We start from the raw sequence: 27898 nt of genomic DNA on the forward strand, positions 1-27898 counted from the left end.
TCTACGTTTCTTTGGTCTTGTTCAGGCGTCATGCACAGTAGACATGTACAGTATCAGTGCATTTTTTAATCCACAGTCACTTGGATTACAATAATAAAGATGTTTTATAGTCATACACCGGAAAGGTGCAGTGAAATGTGTTGTTTTACAGGGTCAGTCATAGTAGTACAGCAGCCCTGGAGCAAAATAAGAGTCACTCCCAACAACACTTCTCCTCTCAGAGCATCATCTCCTCAGAACAGAACATGTCCTCTGTGAAAAACACTCTTTGACATGATACAGTGTGTGGACCATTTAACTGCCCCGAGGACCATGATATAACGTGGTTATAGAAGTGTCTCTGTCCATCACAGAGTTGTCTCACGTTCCACAACAGGTGTGTGGGAGGTAAGAAGAAATCTCTGCCTCTCCTCCTCTTCTACTGAGCCCTCCTCTGTGTAGACGGCCTGACCATTGCTCTCGTGTTGCACAGGTGGACATTCCTGGATGGTTGGCTACACATAAAAAATTAAATAAAAAAACTCACCTTGAGATAAGATAATGGACAATGTTTTGTAACCTTGATACGATAGTACATAGCTTTGTTAAAATGACCCTCACACAGACCCAAAACACTGTTGCTAGCCATAACGTGACAAAACAATATTACAGATTTTTACTGAAGCCAGAGTTCAATCATTGAAGAAGGTGGGTTTTCCCACAATGCACTTTCAAAAGTGTGTGATTTACAAGCTGCTTTCCACACTTCCTGAAAGTGCAGTGTGGAATTCTTACTATCTGCAATCAATGATTGAATTTGATCCTGAGTATGTGAGCAGGGCCCCCTTTAGTGGTGTGCAATAGGAATGCATCATCGGCACATTTAGGAAGCAAACATTGTGGAATGTTGCCAATAGAAATGTCATGGATGGAACTGATTCCTTATTCTACATTTAAGAGAGATACATGTTTGTTCTACATAACATATTTATATCTGAACATTCCACAATGTTGTGCCCTGCTGAATGCAGCCCTGGAGACTATGGTGTCCAATAATAAATGCTTGTTTTTGTTGCAAAACGTTTTGCTGTGTTTTGCACAAATGAACACAACCCTGAACTGTGAGTGTGCTCTGTTGTCTTACCCTGTGCCCCAGTGGGGTGACGCAGCAAAGCTTCTGTTTGAGTTTATCTGGTACAAAGAACAGCATGTTGCCCAACAGGGGATACAGAGTGCCTGGGGTCACCTCCTCCGCTTTCATTGGTCCTTAAATTAAAGATAAAAGACAACCAATTAGATTCACTTCACTTGTTTCTGTAGGATCATCTGTGGAAGTTTGAGCGATCTGAGTGCATGTTTTGCTTTAGTTGAATGTATACTGATTGTAAGTTGCTCTGGGTAAGAGTGACTGCTAAATGACTAAAATGTAAATTTCTACCTGTGAGAAAGCTAACGATCAACCCTGTGATCACCACAGTGAAGGAGTTGAGAGCACTGTACCACATGAAGGACAAGGAGTAGAATCTCTGCAGACCCATTGGTCGGCTAAAGAAAAATTGAAAGACACCGTTATTATAAAAATCACTAAATGTATTCACAAATTTGCATCTATGAGTAAACTAAGTGGAATATTTTCTGATTGGGAATTAAATACAAACAGACCTCAAAAATACAAATTTCAGTTTCGATGGATGAATAGTTACAGTATTGGCTCGGTTGTTCTTTGTTTCTTACCTGGGTGTAGCGGTGGGCATAGCAGTACTGATGAGTGCAGTCCCCATGGCTGTGGTGATGTTCCCTGAGAGTTGTACAACAGTACAGTTGAACTGAGACACAGCAGCAGGACCCCCAGAGGTACGGGTTACGATGCTCCCGATGCCCACCCAGAAGGCCATTACCAGGCCTGACCCCAACCCTACCAGGGCACCCTGGAGAAACGTCCAATCAAATGTATATAAACTCAGCAAAAAAAGAAACGTCTCACTGTCAACTGTGTTTATTTTCAGCATACTTAACGTGTAAATATTTGTATGAACATAACAAGATTCAACAACTGAGACATAAACTGAACAAGTTCCACAGACATGTGACTAACAGAAATGGAATAATGTGTGCCTGAACAAAGGTGGGGGGGGGGGGGGGGTCAAAATCAAAAGTAACAGTCAGTATCTGGTGTGGCCACCAGCTGCATTAAGTACTGCAGTGCATCTCCTCCTCATGGACTGCACCAGATTTGCCAGTTCTTGCTGTGAGATGTTACCCCACTCTTCCACCAAGGCACCTGCAAGTTCCCGGACATTTCTGGGGGGAATGGCCCCAGCCCTCACCCTCCGATCAAACAGGTCCCAGACGTGCTCAATGGGATTGAGATCCGGGCTCTTCGCTGGCCATGGCAGAACACTGACATTCCTGTCTTGCAGGAAATCACACACAGAACGAGCAGTATGGCTGGTGGCATTGTCATGCTGGAGGGTCATGTCAGGATGAGCCTGCAGGAAGGGTACCACATGAGGGAGGAGGATGTCTTCCCTGTAACGCACAGCGTTGAGATTGCCTGCAATGACAACAAGCTCAGTCCGATGATGCTGTGACACACCGCCCCAGACCATGACGGAACCTCCACCTCCAAATCGATCCCGCTCCAGAGTACAGGCCTTGGTGTATCCGACCATCACCCCGGTGAGACAAAACCGCGACTCATCAGTGAAGAGCACTTTTTGCCAGTCCTGTCTGGTCCAGCGACGGTGGGTTTGTGCCCATAGGCGACGTTGTTGCCGGTGATGTCTGGTGAGGACCTGCCTTACAACAGGCCTACAAGCCCTCAGTTATTTGCCCTGGCCACATCTGCAGTCCTCATGCCTCCTTGCAGCATGCCTAAGGCACGTTCACGCAGATGAGCAGGGACCTTGGGCATCTTTCTTTTGTTTTCATAACTGTGACCTTAATTGCCTACCGTCTGTAAGCTGTTAGTGTCTTAACGACCGTTCCACAGGTGCATGTTCATTAATTGTTTATGGTTCATTGAACAAGCATGGGAAACAGTGTTTAAACCCTTTACAATGAAGATCTGTGAAGTTATTTGGATTTTTACGAATTATCTTTGAAAGACAGGGTCCTGAAAAGGGGACGTTTCTTTTTTTGCTGAGTTTATTAAGCCCTTTTTACACCAGAAGTGTTCACCAAGTGGTTTTACAGTAACCCGGCCTAGCAAGGAAAACAAAAGCAGAGGCACAGAAATGCATTCTACTGGGTTCTATGTGGTTCAGTTGGTAAGAGCGTGACGCTAGGTTTGATTCCCGCAGGAATCACATTCACATACAAAAAATGTATGCATTCCCTGTATACATTGAGTACTTACGGTAGAGTTAGCCCAAGGGAAGAACAACCCGAGACAGAAGACGCCCAGAAGAGGACCACCAACCATTCCAAATATTTTGAAAGCAGCCTTGAATTGAAATAAACACAAACATGTCAGAATCGGCCAGAATATTTTAATTTGAACTATTTTAAAATGAACTCCGCAAAACGGACGAGGCGGATGCGTCATCAATTATTTCCAAAATAATGTACAGAACGTCAAAGTTTAGCCCTTACATATCCAATTGTGTGCTTACCTGCAAAACAGAATCACTCATCAAGTGGGTTAGATAGGCCATAGCCAGGCACAGCAGTCCATATGAACATGCTAGTTCAGAAACAGAAAAAGTAAATGTTACTCTTTAGAATGATACGAGTGCTGTATTGTCTTAGAAGGCATGCTCTCACAGGTAAAGTGAGGAATGGATGATGTTGAACTTAAAAAGAAGTTAACAGATACAGTAAACAGTAAGCAGGGCCCGTTCAGAAACAACCCATAGCCCCTACTTCCTAGGGCCTAACCCCTAGACTTGATCTGATCTACACAACCACTAGCCCCTAGCCACTTGATCTGATCTACATGAAGTGGCTAGGGCCCTAAGGGCTAGAGGGTAGGGGCTATGGACAGGGCACAGGATATTTCAACGTACCCAGTCCCTTGGAGAGCAGGGTGGACCTGGCCTCTGTCATGGAGGGGCAGTGTGGTTTGATCAGGTCCTCCATGGTCACTGTGGCCAGAGAGTTAAAGGCTGATGAGATGGTGCTGTGGAGACAGACATAAAACTCAGCCACAACACCAAACCACCCCTCTGATACTGTGATTCTGCTTGTTCTGGAGGGCTAGGCTGGGTTACTGTAAAGCCCTTTGTCACAAGTGTTGGAAAAAGAGTGTTAGAAATATTGATTGATTGACTGATTGACATGCCTGAGAGCTGCACTAAACAGGCAGCAGACAAACAGTCCAGACAGGCCAGGTAGACCCTGCAGCATGTCCATCACAAAGTATAACACCATCTGTGGAGAGAGAGCACATACTGGTTGGTGTACTGTATGTCAGAGCATGGCAATAGCAACACCAGGGTTGTGGGTTCAATTCCCACTGGGGATCACATACATTTCATGACTTAACAGCCGGTCATAAATAGTTTGCAGAAACTCTCCCTCTGGCTCTCTAGTATGGTAAGAAAGAAATATCTTCGTTACAGAGAGACTCTTGCCGCCTAAAAACTCTAACATCAAAAGATTGGACATTGGAACATTGTTGTTGAGATCCAAATGTTTGGAATGGTCGGTGGGGATCTAAATAATAATTATTTTGTGATGGCATCAATAAATAACTAACTCGGAAAGTGTACATATTCTATCTATCAAGTTTACATCTAAATGTTGTATAAAATATATGATTAAGTACAAGAGTATTTTGGTGAAGATAGGAATGTGATTTTAGTCTTCTAATGAGAAAATCGTTTTTCATATAAACTATACACAGTGACTAGCCACGCCCCGAGTGACATCAGAGATAGTGTCATCACAATGGAACGCCTCTTTTACACAGAGGGCATAAAAAGCCTTGAAAAGCAAATCAACCTTCAGACCAGGACGCGTGAAGCTGTGGCTCCATGGCTTAAAATGGTTGGCACTCTACAGACCAGGACACGTGAAGGTGTGGCTCCATGGCTTAAAATGGTTGGCGCTCTACAGACCAGGACGCGTGAAGCTGTGGCTCCATGGCTTAAAATGGTTGGCACTCTACAGACCAGGACGCGTGAAGCTGTGGCTCCATGGCTTAAAATGGTTGACACTCTACAGACCAGGACGCGTGAAGCTGTGGCTCCATGGCTTAAAATGGTTAGCACTCTACAGACCAGGACGCGTGAAGCTGTGGCTCCATGGCTTAAAATGGTTGACACTCTACAGACCAGGACGCGTGAAGCTGTGGCTCCATGGCTTAAAATGGTTAGCACTCTACAGACCAGGACGCGTGAAGCTGTGGCTCCATGGCTTAAAATGGTTAGCACTCTACAGACCAGGGACGCGTGAAGCTGTGGCTCCATGGCTTAAAATGGTTAGCACTCTACAGACCAGGACGCGTGAAGCTGTGGCTCCATGGCTTAAAATGGTTGGCACTCTACAGACCAGGACGCGTGAAGCTGTGGCTCCATGGCTTAAAATGGTTGGCACTCTACAGACCAGGACGCGTGAAGCTGTGGCTCCATGGCTTAAAATGGTTGGCACTCTACAGACCAGGACGCGTGAAGCTGTGGCTCCATGGCTTAAAATGGTTGGCACTCTACAGACCAGGACGCGTGAAGCTGTGGCTCCATGGCTTAATATGGTTGGCACTCTACAGACCAGAAAACGTGACGGTGGGCGACTGAACGTTTAGAATGGTTAGAACTTTGAATCTAAGACCAGGAAGTGTGAAGCTATGGCTACAAGCTACAAATGGACAGTACCAAAACAAATGATCTAATGACTCTGTCTCTTCGCAGCAAAATCTGCAGAGCTGGGAAGATTGTACATACAGTGGGGGAAAAAAGTATTTAGTCAGCCACCAATTGTGCAAGTTCTCCCACTTAAAAAGATGAGAGAGGCCTGTAATTTTCATCATAGGTACACGTCAACTATGACAGACAAAATGAGGAAATAAAATCCAGAAAATCACATTGTAGGATTTTTTATGAATTTATTTGCAAATTATGGTGGAAAATAAGTATTTGGTCAATAACAAAAGTTTCTCAATACTTTGTTATATACCCTTTGTTGGCAATGACACAGGTCAAACGTTTTCTGTAAGTCTTCACAAGGTTTTCACACACTGTTGCTGGTATTTTGGCCCATTCCTCCATGCAGATCTCCTCTAGAGCAGTGATGTTTTGGGGCTGTCGCTGGGCAACACAGACTTTCAACTCCCCTCCAAATATTTTCTATGGGGTTGAGATCTGGAGACTGGCTAGGCCACTTCAGGACCTTGAAATGCTTCTTACGAAGCCACTCCTTCGTTGCCCGGGCGGTGTGTTTGGGATCATTGTCATGCTGAAAGACCCAGCCACGTTTCATCTTCAATGCCCTTGCTGATGGAAGGAGGTTTTCACTCAAAATCTCACGATACATGGCCCCATTCATTCTTTCCTTTACACGGATCAGTCGTCCTGGTCCCTTTGCAGAAAAAACAGCCCCAAAGCATGATGTTTCCACCCCCCATGCTTCACAGTAGGTATGGTGTTCTTTGGATGCAACTCAGCATTCTTTGTCCTCCAAACACGACGAGTTGAGTTTTTACCAAAAAGTTCTATTTTGGTTTCATCTGACCATATGACATTCTCCCAATCCTCTTCTGGATCATCCAAATGCACTCTAGCAAACTTCAGACGGGCCTGGACATGTACTGGCTTAAGCAGGGGGACACGTCTGGCACTGCAGGATTTGAGTCCCTGGCGGCGTAGTGTGTTACTGATAGTAGGCTTTGTTACTTTGGTCCCAGCTCTCTGCAGGTCATTCACTAGGTCCCCCCGTGTGGTTCTGGGATTTTTGCTCACCGTTCTTGTGATCATTTTGACCCCACGGGGTAAGATCTTGCGTGGAGCCCCAGATCGAGGGAGATTATCAGTGGTCTTGTATGTCTTCCATTTCCTAATAATTGCTCCCACAGTTGATTTCTTCAAACCAAGCTGCTTACCTATTGCAGATTCAGTCTTCCCAGCCTGGTGCAGGTCTACAATTTTGTTTCTGGTGTCCTTTGACAGCTCTTTGGTCTTGGCCATAGTGGAGTTTGGAGTATGACTGTTTGAGGTTGTGGACAGGTGTCTTTTATACTGATAACAAGTTCAAACAGGTGCCATCAATACAGGTAACGAGTGGAGGACAGAGGAGCCTCTTAAAGAAGAAGTTAAAGGTCTGTGAGAGCCAGAAATCTTGCTTGTTTGTAGGTGACCAAATACTTATTTTCCACCATAATTTGCAAATAAATTCATTAAAAATCCTACAATGTGATTTTTTGGAAAAAAAATCTCAATTTGTCTGTCATAGTTGACGTGTACCTATGATGAAAATTACAGGCCTCTCTCATCTTTTTAAGTGGGAGAACTTGCACAATTGGTGGCTGACTAAATACTTTTTCTCCCCACTGTACATACCCCATATAAATAACATTCTATTGGTAGCAAGAATTTTATATAATAATTTAAATTGAAAAATTAGAAATTTTGAATCCGGCGTTGTTTTGCGTATCAGTTCATAAACACTATGCCATGGGATCAGTACGTCAAAAATCTCTTCCCAACTATTTTGCAATCTATATGGGACGGCTGTCAATCTTTTGGTCCTTAAATGAAACCGGTATACTTTTATATTCATCACAGTTTTCTTTAACCAATTATGTTCTTTAATGCAGGGCCGACAGACAAGTTCCTTACTTTTACCCCCTTCCACTTTCCTCTTCCATTTTTGCAGTAATGCTGCAATTATTTGGTTGTAATTTTGGGTAGAGCAGATATTTCCATATATTTTTGTTAGCTGCATGTGCGACATAACTCCACCAGTCCTACCGATGATATAATTTACAAAGATGTAAAAAATATATATATATATATATATATATATATATATATATATGTATATATATAAAGGGTTTTTATCAATTAGTATATTTGGGTTTAACCACAATATTTGTTGCATTATTTGTTCTGTCATTTCTGGAGGATTAAATTGAAATTGCAACCAACTTTCTATGGCTTGTTTTAGAAATAGTGATATTTGGGAGATTATTTCATTTTCAAATAACTGAAAGTGAGAGGTTGTAATCTGAATAAAGGGAAAAAGGCCATTCTTGAACATTGGGTGAGACAATCTTACTAATTTGCTAGAGAACCAGTTCGGATTTAAGTATAACTTTTGTATGACTGAAGCTTTTAGTGATATGTCTAATGCTTTAATATTTAATAATTTCTGTCCTCCAAATTCATATTCATTATATAAATAAGCCCATTTAATTTTGTCTGGCTTGCCGTTCCAAATAAAAAAAATGTCTCATATAATTTAAAAAACTGTTCGCTAGGCGTAGGCAAGACCATAAGCAAATAGGTAAACTGGGATAATACTAAAGAGTTAATCAGGGTGATTTTTCCACAAATTGAAAGGTATTTACCTTTCCATGGTAGCAAGATCTTATCTATTTTTGCTAGCTTTCTATTAAAATGTATTGTAGTGAGATCATTTATTTCATTTGGGATATGTATTCCGAGTATATCCACATCACCATCAGACCATTTTATTGGTAAACTACATGGTAATGTAAAAATTGTATTTTTTAGTGATCCAATACGTAATATAGTACATTTATCATAATTTGGTTGTAATCCAGAGAGGTTAGAAAATGTATCTAGATCCTCTATGAGGCTGTGGAGGGATTCAAGTTGTGTATTTAAAAGAAAACATGAATCATCAGCATACAATGACACCTTTGTTTTTAAGCCCTGGATTTCTAATCCCTTGATATTATTGTTGGATCTGATTTTAATGGCTAACATCTCGATGGCCATAATAAATAGATATGCCGATAGTGGACAACCTTGTTTCACTCCTCTTGACAGTTTAAAACTTTCTGAGAAATGGCCATAATTTACTATTTTACTCCTAGGGTTACTACACATGATTTTAACCCAATTTATAAAAGAGATTCTCCACCAAAGTTAGGGTTCTTGCAGGTTCAAGGATTATGCGACGTTCAGAATGAGATGAGGTAATGATTTAATAAGTGACTGTTATCGATATATAACACACATATATATATATACACACATATACATATATACAGTGGGGAGAACAAGTATTTGATACACTGCCGATTTTTGCAGGTTTTCCTACTTACAAAGCATGTAGAGGTCTGTAATTGTTATCATAGGTACACTTCAACTGTGAGAGACGGAATCTAAAACAAAAATCCAGAAAATCACATTGTATGATTTTTAAGTAATTAATTTGCATTTTATTGCATGACATAAGTATTTGATCACCTACCAACCAGTAAGAATTCCAGCTCTCACAGACCTGTTAGTTTTTCTTTAAGAAGCCCTCCTGTTCTCCACTCATTACCTGTATTAACTGCACCTGTTTGAACTCGTTACCTGTATAAAAGACACCTGTCCACACACTCAATCAAACAGACTCCAACCTCTCCACAATGGCCAAGACCAGAGACCTGTGTAAGGACATCAGGGATAAAATTGTAGACCTGCACAAGGCTGGGATGGGCTACAGGACAATAGGCAAGCAGCTTGGTGAGAAGGCAACAACTGTTGGCGCAATTATTAGAAAATGGAAGAAGTTCAAGATGACGGTCAATCACCCTCGGTCTGGGGCTCCATGCAAGATCTCACCTCGTGGGGCATCAATGATCATGAGGAAGGTGAGGGATCAGCCCAGAACTACACGGCAGGACCTGGTCAATGACCTGAAGAGAGCTGGGACCACAGTCTCAAAGAAAACCATTAGTAACACACTACGCCGTCATGGATTAAAATCCTGCAGGCGCACGCAAGGTCCCCCTGCTCAAGCCAGCGCATGTCCAGGCCCGTCTGAAGTTTGCCAATGACCATCTGGATGATCCAGAGGAGGAATGGGAGAAGGTCATGTGGTCTGATGAGACAAAAATAGAGCTTTTTGGTCTAAACTCCACTCGCCGTGTTTGGAGGAAGAAGAAGGATGAGTACAACCCCAAGAACACCATCCCAACCGTGAAGCATGGAGGTGGAAACATCATTCTTTGGGGATGCTTTTCTGCAAAGGGGACAGGACGACTGCACCGTATTGAGGGGGAGGATGGATGGGGCCATGTATCGCGAGATCTTGGCCAACAACCTCCTTCCCTCAGTAAGAGCATTGAAGATGGGTCGTGGCTGGGTCTTTCAGCATGACAACGACCCGAAACACACAGCCAGGGCAACTAAGGAGTGGCTCCGTAAGAAGCATCTCAAGGTCCTGGAGTGGCCTAGCCAGTCTCCAGACCTGAACCCAATAGAAAATCTTTGGAGGGAGCTAAAAGTCTGTATTGCCCAGCGACAGCCCCAAAACCTGAAGGATCTGGAGAGGGTCTGTATGGAGGAGTGGGCCAAAATCCCTGCTGCAGTGTGTGCAAACCTGGTCAAGACCTACAGGAAACGTATGATCTCTGTAATTGCAAACAAAGGTTTCTGTACCAAATATTAAGATCTGCTTTTCTGATGTATCAAATACTTATGTCATGCAATAAAATGCAAATGAATTACTTAAAAATCATACAATGTGATTTTCTGGATTTTTGTTTTAGATTCCGTCTCTCACAGTTGAAGTGTACCTATGATAAAAATTACAGACCTCTACATGCTTTGTAAGTAGGAAAACCTGCAAAATCGGCAGTGTTTCAAATACTTGTTCTCCCCACTGTATATATATATATATATATATCTCTTCTAAGAGTTTAATTCGGGAGATGGTAACTCGTTAAACAACTTATTCTGTGGTGCCCCAAATTCCTAATGAGTTAATTGTTACATGATTAATTTAATCGAGTGACATTAAATATAGTTAGTTGATTCAATAAATAACAGTCATCACATGAATCCAAGTCACGTCACAACACTGTACTGTCCGCCATTTTGGATAAAAGCATCTGCTGCTGACTGCTAAGTGGCATATTACTTCATCCACAAACCATAATACTTTAATACTGTAATGATGCACTCCAGATGACCAAAACACACACACACACACCTACTGACCTCATTTTTTGATAAGACACCTAGATTGTGGAAATTGTCCTCCCCACAGTAGCGTGCGAACATGACCAGCCCCATGACACAGCTCAGAGCTAGAGCTAACTGTAGAAAGGGAAACACCATGTAGCAAGACCTGCAGAAAACACAGAGGAATGAACATGACCAGCCCCATGACACAGCTCAGAGCTAGAGCTAACTGTAGAAAGGGAAACACCATGTAGCAAGACCTGCAGAAAACACAGAGGAATCACAATACCACCAGAGGAGGAAAATAACACTTCTTCTAATATACATTTTGTTTGAGCAGAGCTGTAAAGTAACTTGCATGCATAAAATAAAGTGCTAATAACATGGTAATAGTATATTAACAAGTTATAAGACGTAATACATGGACCTTATCTCTCTCTAATTGATGTATCTCTATGGTCTTACATGACGGCATCCCTCTCGGTCTTGGCGCTGAGGTATCTCTGAACCTGGGCCTGGTTGACCCCGTACAGAGACAACATCAGGAAGACCCCCCCCACCCCCAGGGTCCAGAACGTGTACTCCATCGTAGGGTCAGGGTTCAGGCTGGAGAACAGACATGTCAAGAGGGTGAACATCTAATTGGAATATTAGAACTGGAACACTGGAATTGGAACATGGGATTTAAGATGTCCTCAAAACCCAACTTTAAACTAGATTGCCAGTCATCGCTTGAATACATGAAAATAGTGACCAGTCCACTCACTCTATGCCAGAGATGCGGTTCCCCTCTGAGACCTTCCTCCAGACCTCTGCCACCCCCCCAGTCTGCTGGACCCCCACCACGATGACCGCTAGCTGGCCTGCAAACATCACTAAGGTCTGGAAGACATCTGTCCAGATCACTGCCTTCAGGCCTCCCTGTCAGGACCAGGCACAACACACAGAGACACAATCACAGAGCCTATTATCATATAATCGATAATAGACAGTACTGTGCAGCCGTCTTCATCGACCTGGCCAAGGCTTTCGACTCTGTCAACCACCGCATTCTTATTGGCAGACTAAATAGCCTTGGTTTCTCAAATGACTGCCTCGCCTGGTTCACCAACTACTTCTCAGATAGAGTTCAATGTGTCAAATTGGAGGGCCTGTTGTCTGGACCTATGGCAGTCTCTATGGGGGTGCCACAGGGTTAAATTCTTGGGCAGACTCTTTTCTCCGTGTATATCAATGATGTCGTTTTTGCTGCTGGTGACTCTCAGATCCACCTCTACGCAGACGACACCATTTTGTATACATCTGGCCCTTTATTGGACACTGTGTTAACAAACCTCCAAACGAGCTTCAATGCCATACAACACTCCTTCAGTAGCCTCCAACTGCTCTTAAACACTAGTAAAACTAAATGCATGCTCTTCAATCGAACGCTGCTGGCACCCGCCCACCCGACTAGAATCACTACTCTCGACGGGTCTGACCTAGAGTATGTGGACAACTACAAATACCTAGGTGTCTGGTTAGACTGTAAACTCTCCTTCCAGACTCACATTAAGAATCTCCAATCCAAAGTTAAATCTAGAATCGGCTTCCTATTTCGCAACAAAGCCTCCTTCACTCATGCTGCCAAACATGCCCTCGTAAAACTGACTATCCTACCGATCCTTGACTTCGGCGATGTCATTTACAAAATAGCCTCCAACACTCTACTCAGCAAATTGGATGTAGTCTATCACAGTGCCATCCGTTTAGTCTCCAAAGCCCCATACACTACCCACCACTGTGACCTGTACGCTCTTGTTGGCTGGTCCTCACTACATGTTCGTCGTCAAACCCACTGGCTCCAGGCCATCTATAAATCACTGCTAGGCAAATCCCCGCCTTATCTTAGCTCATTGGTCACCATAGCAGCACCCACCCGTAGTCTGCGCTCCAGCAGGTATATCTCACTGGTCATCCCCAAAGCCAACACCTCCTTTGGCCGCCATTCCTTCCAGTTCTCTGCTGCCAATGACTGGAACGAATTGCAAAAATCTCTGAAGCTGGAGACTCTTATCTCCCTCACTAACTTTAAGCATCAGTTGTCAGAGCACCCTACCGATCACTGCACCTGTACACAGCCCATTTGAAATTAGCCCACCCAACTACCTCATCCCTATATTGTTATTTATTTTGCACCCCAGTATCTCTATTTGCACATAATCTCTTGCACATCTAGCATTCCAGTGTTAATACTAATTGTAATTATTTTGCACTATAGCCTATTTATTGCCTTACCTCCATAACTTGCTACATTTGCGCACACTGTATATATATTTTCTGTTGTATTTTTTGACTTTATGTTTTTTTTACCCCATATGTAACTCTGTGTTGTTGTTTTTATCGCACTGCTTTGCTTTATCTTGGCCAGGTCGCAGTTGTAAATGAGAACTTGTTCTCAACTGGCTTACCTGGTTAAATAAAGGTGAAATAAATAAAATAAAAAATATGTGACCGACCGGCTCGATTCGGGATTATGTAGCAAAATTCGAAATTGTGTTTTTTACATTGGATAAAAGTAGAGTGACTCAGAGCTAGAAAATGGTATATCATACACTACAGATGAGGAACATTGAGAAAGTAATTCTGCTTTGAATGTTGATAATCTAGTAACTTCACTTTTGAGAAAATGGCCCTTTAATGTTTTGGTAAACCTACTGGAGACCTCTTCTTTGTCTACACCCGTTCAGCATCGTTCACACCCTCTTAAGCCTTAGCCCCACCCATCTCTTTAAGGATTCACATGTGAGGCAATGTACTAAACAACCAAAGATTTCAAGACTAAAGGCTGGTTTATACTACGGGTGTGTTCATACATTTTATCTGGAGTGCCAGAGTGCGCTCTGGGCGTTCGTAAACTCAGTGCGTTCTCAGATTGTCCGTTTGTAAATTCAGAGCATTTTGCTCTCGGAGTGTTGAGCGCGCCCTGGACACTCTGGCCGAGGAGTAGGGTTGATCGGAGCGTTCTGACCTAACAACAGCAGTCAAGCACCCAAGCTAAATGAATAACGTTGGCTAGCTACTTCTAGACACAAATGAGAGAACAGCTCACTCTGACCATTTTACTCGCCCTAGCAGAGCTGGTTAGGCTGTTTTTATGTTATCTAGAGCATTGGGGACTTACTGTGCTGCTGGCAACAATTTAATTACGCTTTTTTGCCAACGTTTACTGACACCGGCCATATTCAACAGGTGTTGAGCGTTTGTAAATTCGTCAGTTATTCCGAGCGAATTTACCAGCTACATCTATCGACAGTTGTCGCAGTGACACCATGAACATTCTATTGAAATGGTTACTTGCATAGTGGAGTCTTTTGTTTAGACATGTAGCTAGCTAGCTAAACGATTAACCATAATCCGAACTCATAACGTTACTACCCTGCATGAATCTGCAGGTAACTAACCAACCAAGTTCAATGTTAGCTAGCTAGCTAACATTAGGCTATAACTAGCAATGCAAATGGCCCTGAGATACGAATAATATTACTACACAGTCAGATCATACACGTAACGTTAGCTAGTGAGCCAGCCAGCTAACGTTAGCTAGCTAGTTAACATTGCTTTAACTTGAAATGAAAACGACTTTGACAAAATTAGAAATGTGTAATATCTGAAAATGTAGCTAGCTAGACTATTTTACCCGTATACATGGATGGACGCTTCTCCTTCTCTGTCACGGATGCCATGGTTGCACTTAGTTTGAAAATGTAATGTTAATCCGGAGACAGATGTTTTATACAACAGCTTTCTGTGTGTTCTCTTTTCGACTCCCTCTGCATATTTGCAATCAAACAGCAGAATTTTCTCCATCTCTTTAGCTATCATACTCTAATTCCACCGGGCATTCCACTGATTTCAAAACTCGGTCCTCCAGAAAGTGGAGAGCAACACTTTTGCAGTTCTACTATGTGATATCTTTCCAAAAAAGCAGCGTTAGAAAGGATTACCTACACATACTGACCAGCTCATGTTATAGACAGAAGCGTGATACAGTGGGGAAAAAAATTATTTAGTCAGCCACCAATTGTGCAAGTTCTCCCACTTAAAAAGATGAGAGAGGCCTGTAATTTTCATCATAGGTACAAGTCAACTATGACAGACAAAATGAGAAAAGAAATCCAGAAAATCACATTGTAGGATTTTTTATGAATTTATTTGCAAATTATGGTGGAAAATAAGTATTTGGTCAATAACAAAAGTTTCTCAATACTTTGTTATATACCCTTTGTTGGCAATGACACAGGTCAAACATTTTCTGTAAGTCTTCACAAGGTTTTCACACACTGTTGCTGGTATTTTGGCCCATTCCTCCATGCAGATCTCCTCTAGAGCAGTGATGTTTTGGGGCTGTCGCTGGGCAACACAGACTTTCAACTCCCTCCAAAGATCTTCTATGGGGTTGAGATCTGGAGACTGGCTAGGCCACTCCAGGACCTTGAAATGCTTCTTACGAAGCCACTCCTTCGTTGCCCGGGCAGTGTGTTAGGGATCATTGTCATGCTGAAAGACCCAGCCACGTTTCATCTTCAATGCCCTTGCTGATGGAAGGAGGTTTTCACTCAAAATCTCACGATACATGGCCCCATTCATTCTTTCCTTTACACGGATCAGTCGTCCTGGTCCCTTTGCAGAAAACCAGCCCCAAAGCATGATGTTTCCACCCCCATGCTTCACAGTAGGTATGGTGTTCTTTGGATGCAACTCAGCATTCTTTGTCCTCCAAACACGACGAGTTGAGTTTTTACCAAAAGTTATATTTTGGTTTCATCTGACCATATGACATTCTCCCAATCCTCTTCTCGATCATCCAAATGCACTCTAGCAAACTTCAGACGGGCCTGGACATGTACTGGCTTAAGCAGAGGGACACGTCTGGCACTGCAGGATTTGAGTCCCTGGCGGCGTAGTGTGTTACTGATGGTAGGCTTTGTTACTTTGGTCCCAGCTCTCTGCAGGTCATTCACTAGGTCCCCCCGTGTGGTTCTGGGATTTTGCTCACCGTTCTTGTGATCATTTTGACCCCACGGGGTGAGATCTTGCGTGGAGCCCCAGATCGAGGGAGATTATCAGTGGTCTTGTATGTCTTCCATTTCCTAATAATTGCTCCCACAGTTGATTTCTTCAAACCAAGCTGCTTACCTATTGCAGATTCAGTCTTCCCAGCCTGGTGCAGGTCTACAATTTTGTTTCTGGTGTCCTTTGACAGCTCTTTGGTTTTGGCCATAGTGGAGTTTGGAGTGTGACTGTTTGAGGTTGTGGACAGGTGTCTTTTATACTGATAACAAGTTCAAACAGGTGCCATTAATACAGGTAACGAGTGGAGGACAGAGGAGCCTCTTAAAGAAGAAGTTACAGGTCTGTGAGAGCCAGAAATCTTGCTTGTTTGTAGGTGACCAAATACTTATTTTCCACCATAATTAGCAAATAAATTAATAAAAAAATCCTACAATGTGATATTCTGGATTTTTTTTTCTCATTGTCTGTCATAGTTGACGTGTACCTATAATGAAAATTACAGGCCTCTCTCATCTTTTTAAGTGGGAGAACTTGCACAATTGGTGGCTGACTAAATACTTTTTTTCCCCACTGTACCAAGGACAATTGGGATAGGGGGTACAATATCACATTACACAAGGACCTTAAGGGACATACACACATTTATAATTCTAACAGCTTTTTTGTTGGCAAAGTATTTAATTGTCTTAAAATATAGTGAAATGTATTTTTTTAAGGTAAGCAAATGTGGTGTTCTGTTTGTAACTTTACATTTGTGAATATGAAATTTGGCCGAAAGAATAATGAAATTAATTACATAAAATTGTTTCAACTTATTTCTATCGTAAGTAAAGAATCCAAGCAGTACATCTTTCCATAATAGTGTAAAATCTTCATAAATGCGTTCAATTATAAATCTACTGATGTCTTGCCACAGATTCCTTACATGAATACAATGTTTCTGGGTGGTCATTACAAAAGGTACAATTTGAATTTATGTTTTTCTTAAACTTCTTCATATAGTGGTTGGCAGGATAATATTTATGAATAATCTTTAAAGAAACTTCCTTAATTTGTTTAATAAGTAGGTATATGTGTGTGGCAACATCCAAACTTGTTTCCAACAGATATTATCAATAAAACCATTCCAATAAGGCATGACATAAGGTAGAGATACAACATCCTGTTGAAACAAGGCTCGTATTGCTCTATTGTTGTTGAATGGACTAAAAGAAAAACACATCTTTCCTACTGATGAGTCAACAGGGTTAATCGTAGGTGTGTTCTGAGGGTCTTGACACGTTCCTGAATAATAAAGCAACACCTGAGGGAATGGCATCTAAAACAATTGCAAAATCTTTAGGTGTTACAGGGATCTTGTAAAATGATAATAATTCCTCATAATTAAGTAAAAGACCCTCTGCATTTACAAGTTGTCTCACCAATAGGATATTATTTCGGAAACCAATATTTTAAAAACGAAGTATTTTTGTAAAATATGTCCCGGTTATTCCATATATAATATCTGTGTGGAGAAAAACGATGCTTATAAATTAAGGACCATGACAAGAAAACCTGCCGATGAAAAGCACAGTTTCACTGGAACTTTGTCAATATTATAATTGCAAACCAAATTGAAGTTAAGGCCACCAAAAGTAGAGAAAAAAGTTTACATTCAAATGGCTCTCCTGTGAAGTAGTGACGTGTGACATAACGCCTAGTTTCCTAAAACGAGTCGAATGAACTGGCTTGCGAAATTATTCACCACCCTTGGCATTTTTCCTATTTTGCTGCCTTACAACCTGGAATTAAAATGGATTTTTGGGGGGTTTGTATCATTTGATTTAAACAACATGCCTACCACTTTGAAGATGCACAATATTTTTTATTGTGAAACAAACAAGAAATAAGACAGAAAAACTGAAAACCTGAGCTTGCATAACTATTCATCCCCCACTCCCACCTCCGTCCCAGTCTCAAATATCTGGAAGACTGAAACAGGTTTCCCTCAAGAATTTCCCTGTATTTAGCGCCATCCATCATGCTTTAAATTCTGACCAGTTTCCCAGTCCCTGCTGATGAAAAACACCCCACAGCATGATGCTGCCACCACCATGCTTTACTGTGGGGATGGTGTTCTCGGGGTGATGAGAGGTGTTGAGTTTGCGCCAGACATAGCGTTTTCCTTGATGGCCATAAAGCTCAATTTTAGTCTCATCTGACCAGAGTACCTTCTTCCATATGTTTGGGGAGTCTCCCACATGGCTTTTGGCTAACACCAAATGTGTTTGCTTATTTCTTTTTTTTAAGCAATGGCTTTTTTCTGGCCACTCTTCCGTAAAGCCCAGCTCTGTGGAATGTACGGCTTAAAGTGGTCCCATGGCCCTTAAAGTGGTCCTGTGGAGCTTTGCAGCTCCTTCAGGGTTATCTTTGGTCTCTTTGTTGCCTCTCTGATTAATGCCCTCCTTGCCTGGTCCGTGAGTTTTGGTGTGCGGCCCTCTCTTGGCAGGTTTGTTGTGGTGCCACATTCTTTCAATTTTTTAATAATGGATTTAATAGTGCTCCGTGGGATGTTCAAAGTTTCAGATATTTATTTTATAGCCAAATCCTAATCTGTACTTCTCCACAACTTTGTCCCTGACCTGTTTGGAGAGCTCCTTGGTCTTCATGGTACCGCTTGCTTGGTGGTGCCCCTTGCTTAGTGGTGTTGCAGACTCTGGGGCCTTTGAAACAAGTTGTTTTTTTCATTTCACTTCACCAATTTGGACTATTTTGTGTATGTCGATTACATGAAATCCAAATAAAAATCAATTTAAATTACAGGATGTAATGGAACAAAATTGTCACGGATTCTGCCGAGACTGCTCCTCCTCCTGTTTCGGGCAGGCTTCGGCGTTCGCCGTCCCCGGAGTACTAGCTGCCACCGTTGAATGTTTCTGGGTGTGATTGCTTTGGTCTGTCTGTTACACCTGTGTCTGTTTATGTCTGATTACGTGTCCTATAAGTTTCCTGTTTTACTTTGGTTAGATTGTGTGTGGTTTTCGCCTGTCCGTTTTGCTGCGTGGTTTTTCTCTGTTTTGTTATTTTACGCATAGTTGCGTACTTGCTCGCCTCTGTTGTTTTTGAGGCCGTTTATTTTGTATCTTTGCCTTTTGATACACAAGTAAACTTTTGTTGGACTAGCTTCGGTGTCCTGCGCCTGACTTCCACACCACATACACCTCAGCCTTGACAGAACAACACACCACTATGGAGTCAGCAGGAGCAGTGGCGGCACCCAAGTCGCTGGAGGATCGGATCAGCGACCAAGACACCTTGATCCGGCAACTTGGGGCCGCCATGAACGAGGTGTCCAACACGCTGCGCCGGTTGGTTACTGGAGAGGTGCCCACGCCTTCGCACACCATTCCAGCACCAACGGCCAGTCCTCCTCTCTCAGCACCGGAACCCAGTGGCATTCGGCTCTCGCTCCCGAGGGCATATGACGGTTCTGCAGCCGGGTGTCAGGGGTTCCTCCTGCAGGTGGAACTCTACCTGGCTACCATACACCCAGCGCCCTCGGGATACGAGAGCGTCTCCGCCCTCATCTCCTGTCTATCCGGCAAGGCGTTGGAGTGGGCCAACGCCGAATGGAGGGGAATAGACGCCGCTACCATCACCTACGCGGAGTTCTCCCCGCCGCTTCAGGGCTGTCTTCGATCACCCACCTGAAGGGAAGGCGGCGGGGGAGCGTCTGTTCCACCTCCGACAGGGGGAAGAGGGAGCGCACAGGAGTTCGCGCTGGAGTTCCGGACGCTAGCGGCGGATGCGGGGGTGGAATGAGAGGGCCCTCATCGACCATTACCGGTGTAGCCTACGAGAGGACGTTCGTCGTGAGCTGGCCTGCAGGGACACCAACCTATCCTTCGACCAGTTGGTGGACATCTCCATCCGTCTCGACACCCTGCTGGCTACCCGCGGACGTCCCGAGTGGGGGTCGTCCATTCCACCCTCCAGCACCTCCGAGCCGATTCCCATGGAGCTCGGGGTGCTGGCGCTAGAGAGAGGAGGAGAGAGAACCCGAGGGGGCCACCCCTGCACCAACTGTGGCCGTGGAGGACACACCGCGGCCAGGTGCTGGGGAGGGTCTCCTGGGAGAGGAGACAACAGGTCACGCACTGGGGAGTCATTTCAGGTGAGTAGGCGCCCCACTTACCCAGAGCTCTCTGTTGGTCACATGAGTATTCCTGTGAGATTTCCACAGGTGGCACCTCATTCCCAGCATAAGGCGCTAGTAGATTCAGGCGCAGCTGGGAATTTTATTGATCGGGCATTTTGTTATAGGTTAGGAATCCCCCTTCGGCCGGTAGAAGCCCCCTTTCCTGTCCACGCCTTAGACAGCCGGCCGTTGGGGTCGGGGCTGATCAGAGAAGTCACAGCACCACTTAAGATGACGACGCAGGGGGGTCATGAGGAGATCATTCCGTTTTATCTGATTGACTCTCCTGCGTACCCCGTGGTGCTGGGGCTTCCCTGGTTAAGCGCCCATGATCCTACCATTGCGTGGTAACAGAGGGCTCTTATGGAGTGGTCTGCCCAGTGTGTAGGGAGATGTCTAGGTGTTTCCTTAGGGGCGACCTCGGTAGAGAGTCCGAACCAAGTGCCCGCAATGCGCATTCCCCCCGAGTATGAGGACTTAGCACTTGTGTTCAGCAAAACGAGGGCAACACGGCTACCACCTCATAGACAGGGGGACTGTGCCATAAATCTCCAAACAGGAGCGGCTCTTCCGCGGAGCCGTGTGTATCCCTTGTCTCAAGAGGAGACAGCGGCTATGGAGACTTACATAGCCGAGTCCTTGGCACAGGGATACATACGGTCCTCCACTTCCCCGGTTTCCTCGAGTTTCTTCTTTGTGAAGAAGAAGGACGGGGGTTTGCGCCCGTGTATTCATTACCGTAGTCTCAATCAGATCACGGTTAAGTACAGTTACCCTCTTCCACTGATTGCGACTATGACGGAATCATTACGCGGAGCGCAGTTCTTCACAAAGTTGGATCTCAGGAGCGCGTACAATCTGGTGCGCATTAGGGAGGGGGATGAATGGAAAACAGCATTTAGCACCACCTCAGGTCATTACGAGTATCTCGTCATGCCATACGGCCTAATGAATGCTCCTTCAGTCTTCCAATCCTTTGTTGACGAGATTTTCCGGGACATGCATGGGCAGGGTGTGGTAGTGTACATCGACGACATCCTAGTGTACTCTTCTACACGTGCCGAGCATGTAGCCCTGGTGCGCCGAGTGTTGAGAAGACTGTTGGAGCATGACTTGTATGTCAAGGCAGAGAAATGCCTGTTCTTCCAGGAGTCCGCTCTCCTTTTTGGGTTATCGGTTGTCCGCGTCTGGTGTGGAGATAGAGGTAGACCGTGTCGGCCGTGCGTAATTGGCAAACTCCAACCACTGTAAAAGAGGTGCAGCAGTTCTTGGGTTTTGCTAATTACTACCGGAGGTTTATCCGGGGCTTTGGACAGGTTGCAGCTCCCATTACGTCCCTACTAAAGGGGGGTCCGGTTCGTTTGCAGTGGTCAGCTGAGGCGGACAGGGCATTTGTCAAACTGAAGAACCTGTTCACCTCGGCCCCGGTGCTGGCGCATCCGGATCCCTCTTTACCATTCCAAGTTGAGGTAGACACGTCCGAGACCGGTATTGGGGCAGTCCTGTCACAACGGTCCGGCACGCCACCTAAGCTCCGCCCCTGTGCGTTCTACTCCAAGAAGCTCAGCTCGGCGGAGCGCAATTATGACGTTGGGGACAGGGAGCTGTTAGCTGTAGTCCAGGCCCTAAAGGTGTGGAGGCATTGGCTTGAGGGGGCTCAACGCCCTTTCCTCATTCTGACTGATCACCGTAACCTGGAGTACATCCGGGCCACTAGGAGATTGAACCCTCGTCAGGCTAGGTGGAACATGTTCCTGACCCGGTTTGTTTTTAAGATCACATACATCCCAGGGTCCCAGAACGGTAAGGCAGACGCCCTGTCCCGGCGGTATGACACAGAGGAGAGGTCCATTGAGCCTACTTCCATACTGCCGGAGTCTTGTCTGGTGGCTCCGGTGGTATGGGAGGTCGATACTGAAATCGAGCGGGCACTGCGTACCGACCCTACTCCCCCGAGTGTCCTGTGGGGCGGACGTACGTTCCGCTCGAGGTTCGTGATCGTCTTATTTATTGGGCTCATACATCACCCTCCTCTGGACATCCAGGTATTGGCCGGACAGTGCACTGCCTTAGCGTGAAATACTGGTGGCCAACGTTAGCTAGGGATGTGAGGGTTTATGTCTCCTCCTGCTCGGTGTGCGCCCAGTGTAAGGCGCCTAGACATTTGCCCAGGGGTAAGTTACATCCCCTGCCCGTTCCACAACGACCATGGTCCCACCTCTCGGTGGATTTTGTGACCGACCTACCCCCCTCCCAGGGGAATACCACCATTTTGGTCGTTGTGGATTGGTTTTCCAAGGCCTGTCGTCTCCTCCCAATGCCGGGTCTCCCTACTGCCCTACAGACCGCCGAGGCCCTATTTACCCACGTTTTCCGGCACTATGGGGTCCCCGAGGATATTGTGTCTGACCGAGGTCCCCAGTTCACCTCCAGAGTCTGGGGGGCGTTCATGGAGCGCTTGGGGGTCTCGGTGAGCCTTACCTCGGGGTATCACCCAGAGAGCAATGGGCATGTTGAACGAGTCAACCAGGATGTGGGTAGGTTTTTGAGGTCCTATTGCCGGGACCGGCCGGAGGAGTGGTCTAGGTATATCCCCTGGGCAGAGATGGCCCAGAACTCTCTCCGCCACTCCTCCACCAATTTAACACCTTTCCAGTGTGTTTTAGGATATCAGCCGGTCCTGGCACCATGGCACGAGAGCCAGATCGAGGCCCCTGCGGTGGACGAGTGGATTCGGCGCTCGGAGGAGACGTGGGACGCTGCCCATGTCCATCTGCAGCGGGCCATCCGTCAACAAAAGGCGAGCGCCGATCGCCACCGCAGTGAGGGACCGGTGTACGCACCGGAGATCGAGTCTGGCTCTCGACTCGAAACCTGCCCCTCCGCCTGCCCTGCCGGAAGCTGGGTCGGCGGTTTGTGGGGCCCCTTTAAAGTCCTGAGAAGATTGAACGAGGTGTGTTACAGGTTACAACTGCCTATTGAGTACAAGAATATTAACCCCTCGTTCCATGTCTCTTCTCAGGCCGGTGGTAGCTGGCCCACTCCAAGAAGATGAGATAGGAGAGACCCCTCCGCCCCCTTTGGACATCGAGGGGGCCCCGGCGTACAGGGTCCGGACGATCTTGGACTCGAGGCGCCGGATGAGTGGTCTCCAGTATCTCGTGGAGTGGGAGGGGTACGGTCCGGAGGAACGGTGCTGGGTGCCTAGGAGGGACATCCTAGATCCATCCCTCCTGACTGAGTTCCACCGTGGGCATCCCACGCGCCCGGGTCCGCGTCCTCCTGGCCGTCCCCGAGGCCGGGGTCGGCGCACGGCTGGAGCCGCGCGTCAAGGGGGGGGTACTGTCACGGATTCTGCCGAGACTGCTCCTCCTCCTGTTTCGGGCAGGCTTCGGCGTTCGCCGTCCCCGGAGTACTAGCTGCCACCGTTGAATGTTTCTGGTTGTGATTGCTTTGGTCTGTCTGTTACACCTGTGTCTGTTTATGTCTGATTACGTGTCCTATAAGTTTCCTGTTTTACTTTGGTTAGATTGTGTGTGGTTTTCGCCTGTCCGTTTTGCTGCGTGGTTTTTCTCTGTTTTGTTATTTTACGCATAGTTGCGTACTTGCTCGCCTCTGTTGTTTTTGAGGCCGTTTATTTTGTATCTTTGCCTTTTGATACACAAGTAAACTTTTGTTGGACTAGCTTCGGTGTCCTGCGCCTGACTTCCACACCACATACACCTCAGCCTTGACAAAAATAGGAAAAACGTCAAAGGGGATGAATACTTTTGCAAGGCACTGTATAGGCTTCAAGCTAATAATGGCTGATGTGATATCGAAAGATTTTAAGAAACATTTTACTTTGGGAATTACATTTCATAATGTCAACATTACACAAAACGTTTTTCATGGGTAAATGTTATGTGTAAGTCTTTTAATTATGTAATTTTTTTTACCCTTGTGTAGTAACAGCTTCATTTCAAACTCTGAAAATGACTATGAACAACTTACCAGAGTTGTATAAAGTGTACACACCAGTCCAGTTGCCAGCACTGCTCCCCATAAATTAAAGCCAGTAACTATGGGGAAGCATGAAACAAAATTAAGCAACCTTTACTCCAACATATTGCACAATTCTAAATAACCTACTCAAGGCACAAAACACAGTACCATTTCTGGAGATGAAATGGTGTAGTCCCAACACATTATTTCCTAGTTTTTTTGTCAAGAGTGTTAGACCCGTAGGGCCAGTTTCCCAGACACACATTAAGCCTAGTAGTCCTGAGCTGTGTTCAAATACCCATACTAACATACTGTATACTACATACGTAATAAGTATATACTACATACTATTAGTTAATTTTAGTATACTGTAAACGAACGGTATCCTTTCAGTTGTGCGTACTAGCGCTATGCCTGTCTACAGGAAGTTGATGCTCTTGCTAGCTTGTTAGCATAACACAAAATCAATTTTGGTGTGTTGGTAAATTCAATCTGGAGTACCAGAGTGCTAAGAATGACGTGAATAATCAAGTCAATAAACGTTGGGTAGTTAGTTAGATAGCATATAGTTAATATACTGGCAAGTTCGATGTATTAGTAGCCAACTAACGTTAGGTAGGTAGCTAGCTAACATACCGGTACATACTGCTGTAATGATATGCTATGCGGTTCGTAAGGATAGCGTAGCTAACAAATTGTCAGCTTAACTTATTTGAAAAGTCATTACTTTATTACATTGCTCAATTTTTCTTAACATTTGAATTTGTATCCACTCTCGTTGGACTTCGGCTGCATATTTTCCGATATTTTCTTCAAATCTGAAAACGTTGTGAAGCCACGGCCATTTTCTGAAGAATCGCATTATGGGCCCTAAAAGCACCGAAATAGTGTCCACTGCTTGTATACTTCGTATTTTGGCGAATGTAGTATGACATCCGGGAACGATTGGCATACTAACTATATCCATACTATGACCAATAAGCATACTACATACTCAATTTACATCACAAATAGTATGGTTAGTGAGGTTAGTATGAGTATTCGAACACATCTCTGGACTAAAAAGCTATTTTAACGGAGAATGTCCATTGAGAATGCTTTTTAGTTCTGTACCATAAAGTTCCGCCCATAAAGTCTTATCACTGTCTGTAAATCCTAAAAGCATAAAAGAGCCTGAGTGACTGACCTGCATTGAGTGCTAGGGCTGGAGTGTACACACAAACAGCCATATAGATGACCTGCAAGAGATAGCAGTAGTCATCAGAGGAAAAACTGATAATCAACAATCTTCTCCTTGTTTTGGTCTTTATATTGCATCTGGTAAGGACCTTACCGTCTGAAAGATGAAGGTAACTGTTCCACAGATACGCACTGGTTTGCTGAACCGCAGTTCCAGATACTGAAAAGAAAAATACCATCACTAAATGATGTGCACAGCAGTATATTCAGCACTTATTTCTCTGCAAGAAACCAAAACTATGGAAACGACTTAGCAGGGTTTAACAGCTAGGCCTATACATTTCAACTGGTATTACCCTACACATTCTAATTCCAAACATTTCTCTCCATCCGGAGCTAAGCTTGCAGAGAGAATAGCCTAGAGTACGTACCTGGTAAGCGCTGGTAAGATGCAGCCTGTAGAACACAGGAATGAAAACGTGTGCTGGAATGAATAGCCCCAGGATGTAAGCACAGCCTATGAACCAGTACTGAGTGCCATGGGTATAGATCTCTGCCGGCACACCCACTATAGCCACCGCTGACTGAAATGTAGCGATTAGTGACAGGGACACAGGGAGGCAGCTCATGCTCCGGTCCGCCAGCAAGAACTCCTGAGTGGTGCGCTGCCGACCCCCTGACAGGGCGTAGTACAGCCCTATGCCCATGGATGCCGCCAGCAAGAGGGCAAATATGACATAGTCGATAGTAGTGAAGTGCATTTGTGCCAAAGCATCCATCTTGGTGCCAGGGACCAGGATATGGCTACTATGGCTGAATGGGATGGAGGTGGAGGGACTCATCCGTAAGGAAATCCCAAGAGCTTTGCACAGACTTCAGACACACTAGAATTAAAATATGGGGGACGAAGACATGTTGATTAACTCGTAATGAAGCCTTTATTGGTACCTACCTACCTAACTACTCCCTCAAGAAAACGGAACATGGTTTGAGTATGATTAACTAGGTCTACATTGTTTGCCACAATAGATCTATATGACACAGTACACATAGTCAATGCAAGAAGCTTTCACATACCTCTCCTTCAGGCCCAGACATCCTTCAGGAAAAGAAAAGACACTCAATTTGACAAGCAGGCAAAGTTGCCTCCACAAGAGTTCAGAAGTGATTTTCCATTACTGCTATTACCCTTGTCATCTTCATATCTCGGTGCCCATGAGTGAAATTCTGAAACAAAGCGCATGTCATGACTCCCACTGAAAAGATGTTAGACCTTCAAGGTTAAAACAAGGGGGCGACAGAGAAAACATTAATCAATGGCCTTTGACAATGTTCTCAAAATGACTTTCAAGTGAACAATGGTGAATCAAAATACAGACAATGCATTCTTCTTCGTAAACCTTTCCTGCAGTCAAATGACCTAGTGGCCTCATTGTTGGAAAATTATTAATATTTTTCATAATTTCATTATTAATTAACATTTAAAAAAATTAACTGCAGAAAATCGGGTGATTCTATGTCAAACGTTTGTGTTATATTTCAGTCTTCTGTGATGTATATAAATGTAAATGTAGATGCAAACTCAAAATTCTATACATTTCAACTCTATATCTGAGATGGTACAGGTGTCTTCTTTTTTTAAAGCCCATAATCATGTGTGTGAGGTGTATACTTTTGTTTGAAAGTAGATTAGTTTAAGACTACCAAGAAACACTGTGTGGCCCTGATTTAGCCCACTGCAGTAAAAGGATAACCGATAAAGCCTACTGTCGTGAGTCCGATAACATGCTGAGCGCAGAACAACCTCTGTGTCAACTTTACCCTGCATACCAGTTTGGTGAAATGCAAACATATATAGCCCCACAGTCCTTGCCTACGCATACAGTAGAACAACATGCACAATTGTCACTATTCTTACCTAGAAATATGAAATAGTCACAGTAATGACAAATTCAATAAATTTTACTGTCTTTTTGATAAAACAAATGATATTTAAGTTGGTTTTAGTTCAAATTAGACATATACCCACTGACTGTACACCCTTACCTGGATAAGGTGTGGTGTGGAGTAGTTCCACTTCCAACCCAACACTTATTTATCTGTGTCTTTACCTGGATAAAGTGTGGTGCAGAGTAGTCCAACTTCCAATCCAACACTTGTATTTGTCTGTCTTGCATCATCCATGGCGACAGTGGTTGCTTCATTTAGTTATGCGTTCAAAACGTGGTTTGCTTTAGACCAGGCATCATCTCTGAATCTGATGATACTTGCCCCATAGGTGATCAGCGAAAATCAAAAGCCTGTCTCAAGCTTCTGATACTCAAGCTTTGTTTATGAAGTTATAGCTAATAAAGACGATTATCTGAAAGACTACACATGGGGATGACTTCTACTACTTATTCTTCTTCGGAATCCATGACGTTCACACATATTGTTTGTGCATGCC

At 44.4% G+C, this 27898-nt stretch overlaps 1 protein-coding gene across 1 annotated transcript; it reads right to left on the minus strand.

The window, feature by feature from the left end:
- Positions 1-46: 46 nt before the first annotated feature.
- On the minus strand, positions 47-27846 carry slc5a6b (solute carrier family 5 member 6). The gene is made up of 17 exons (XM_041854608.2): positions 27499-27846; positions 26530-26679; positions 25884-26336; positions 25607-25672; positions 25460-25511; positions 24283-24350; positions 11824-11978; positions 11523-11663; positions 11094-11223; positions 4262-4350; positions 3987-4099; positions 3594-3664; positions 3338-3424; positions 1714-1907; positions 1418-1524; positions 1124-1245; positions 47-494 (listed from the first exon to the last, which is right to left on the minus strand). The coding sequence occupies exons 3-17, from the start codon at positions 26292-26294 to the stop codon at positions 348-350; spliced, it is 1953 nt and encodes a 650-aa protein (XP_041710542.1). The 5' UTR covers positions 26295-26336; positions 26530-26679; positions 27499-27846; the 3' UTR covers positions 47-347.
- Between the last annotated feature and the right edge of the window lie 52 nt (positions 27847-27898).

This window comes from Coregonus clupeaformis, chromosome 29 (assembly GCF_020615455.1).
Source record: "Coregonus clupeaformis isolate EN_2021a chromosome 29, ASM2061545v1, whole genome shotgun sequence".
Taxonomy (NCBI): domain Eukaryota; kingdom Metazoa; phylum Chordata; class Actinopteri; order Salmoniformes; family Salmonidae; genus Coregonus; species Coregonus clupeaformis.

Bases quoted from the DNA above. Each gene is read 5' to 3' on its own strand.
- slc5a6b (XM_041854608.2), bottom strand. From the start codon at position 26,294: ATGAGTCCCTCCACCTCCATCCCATTCAGCCATAGTAGCCATATCCTG. The intron at 11,224-11,522 runs GTAAGACCATAG...TGTTTTCTGCAG, and splicing joins ACCGAGAGGGATGCCGTCAT to GTCTTGCTACATGGTGTTTC. The intron at 3,425-3,593 runs GTAAGCACACAA...TTTCAATTCAAG, and splicing joins TGAGTGATTCTGTTTTGCAG to GCTGCTTTCAAAATATTTGG.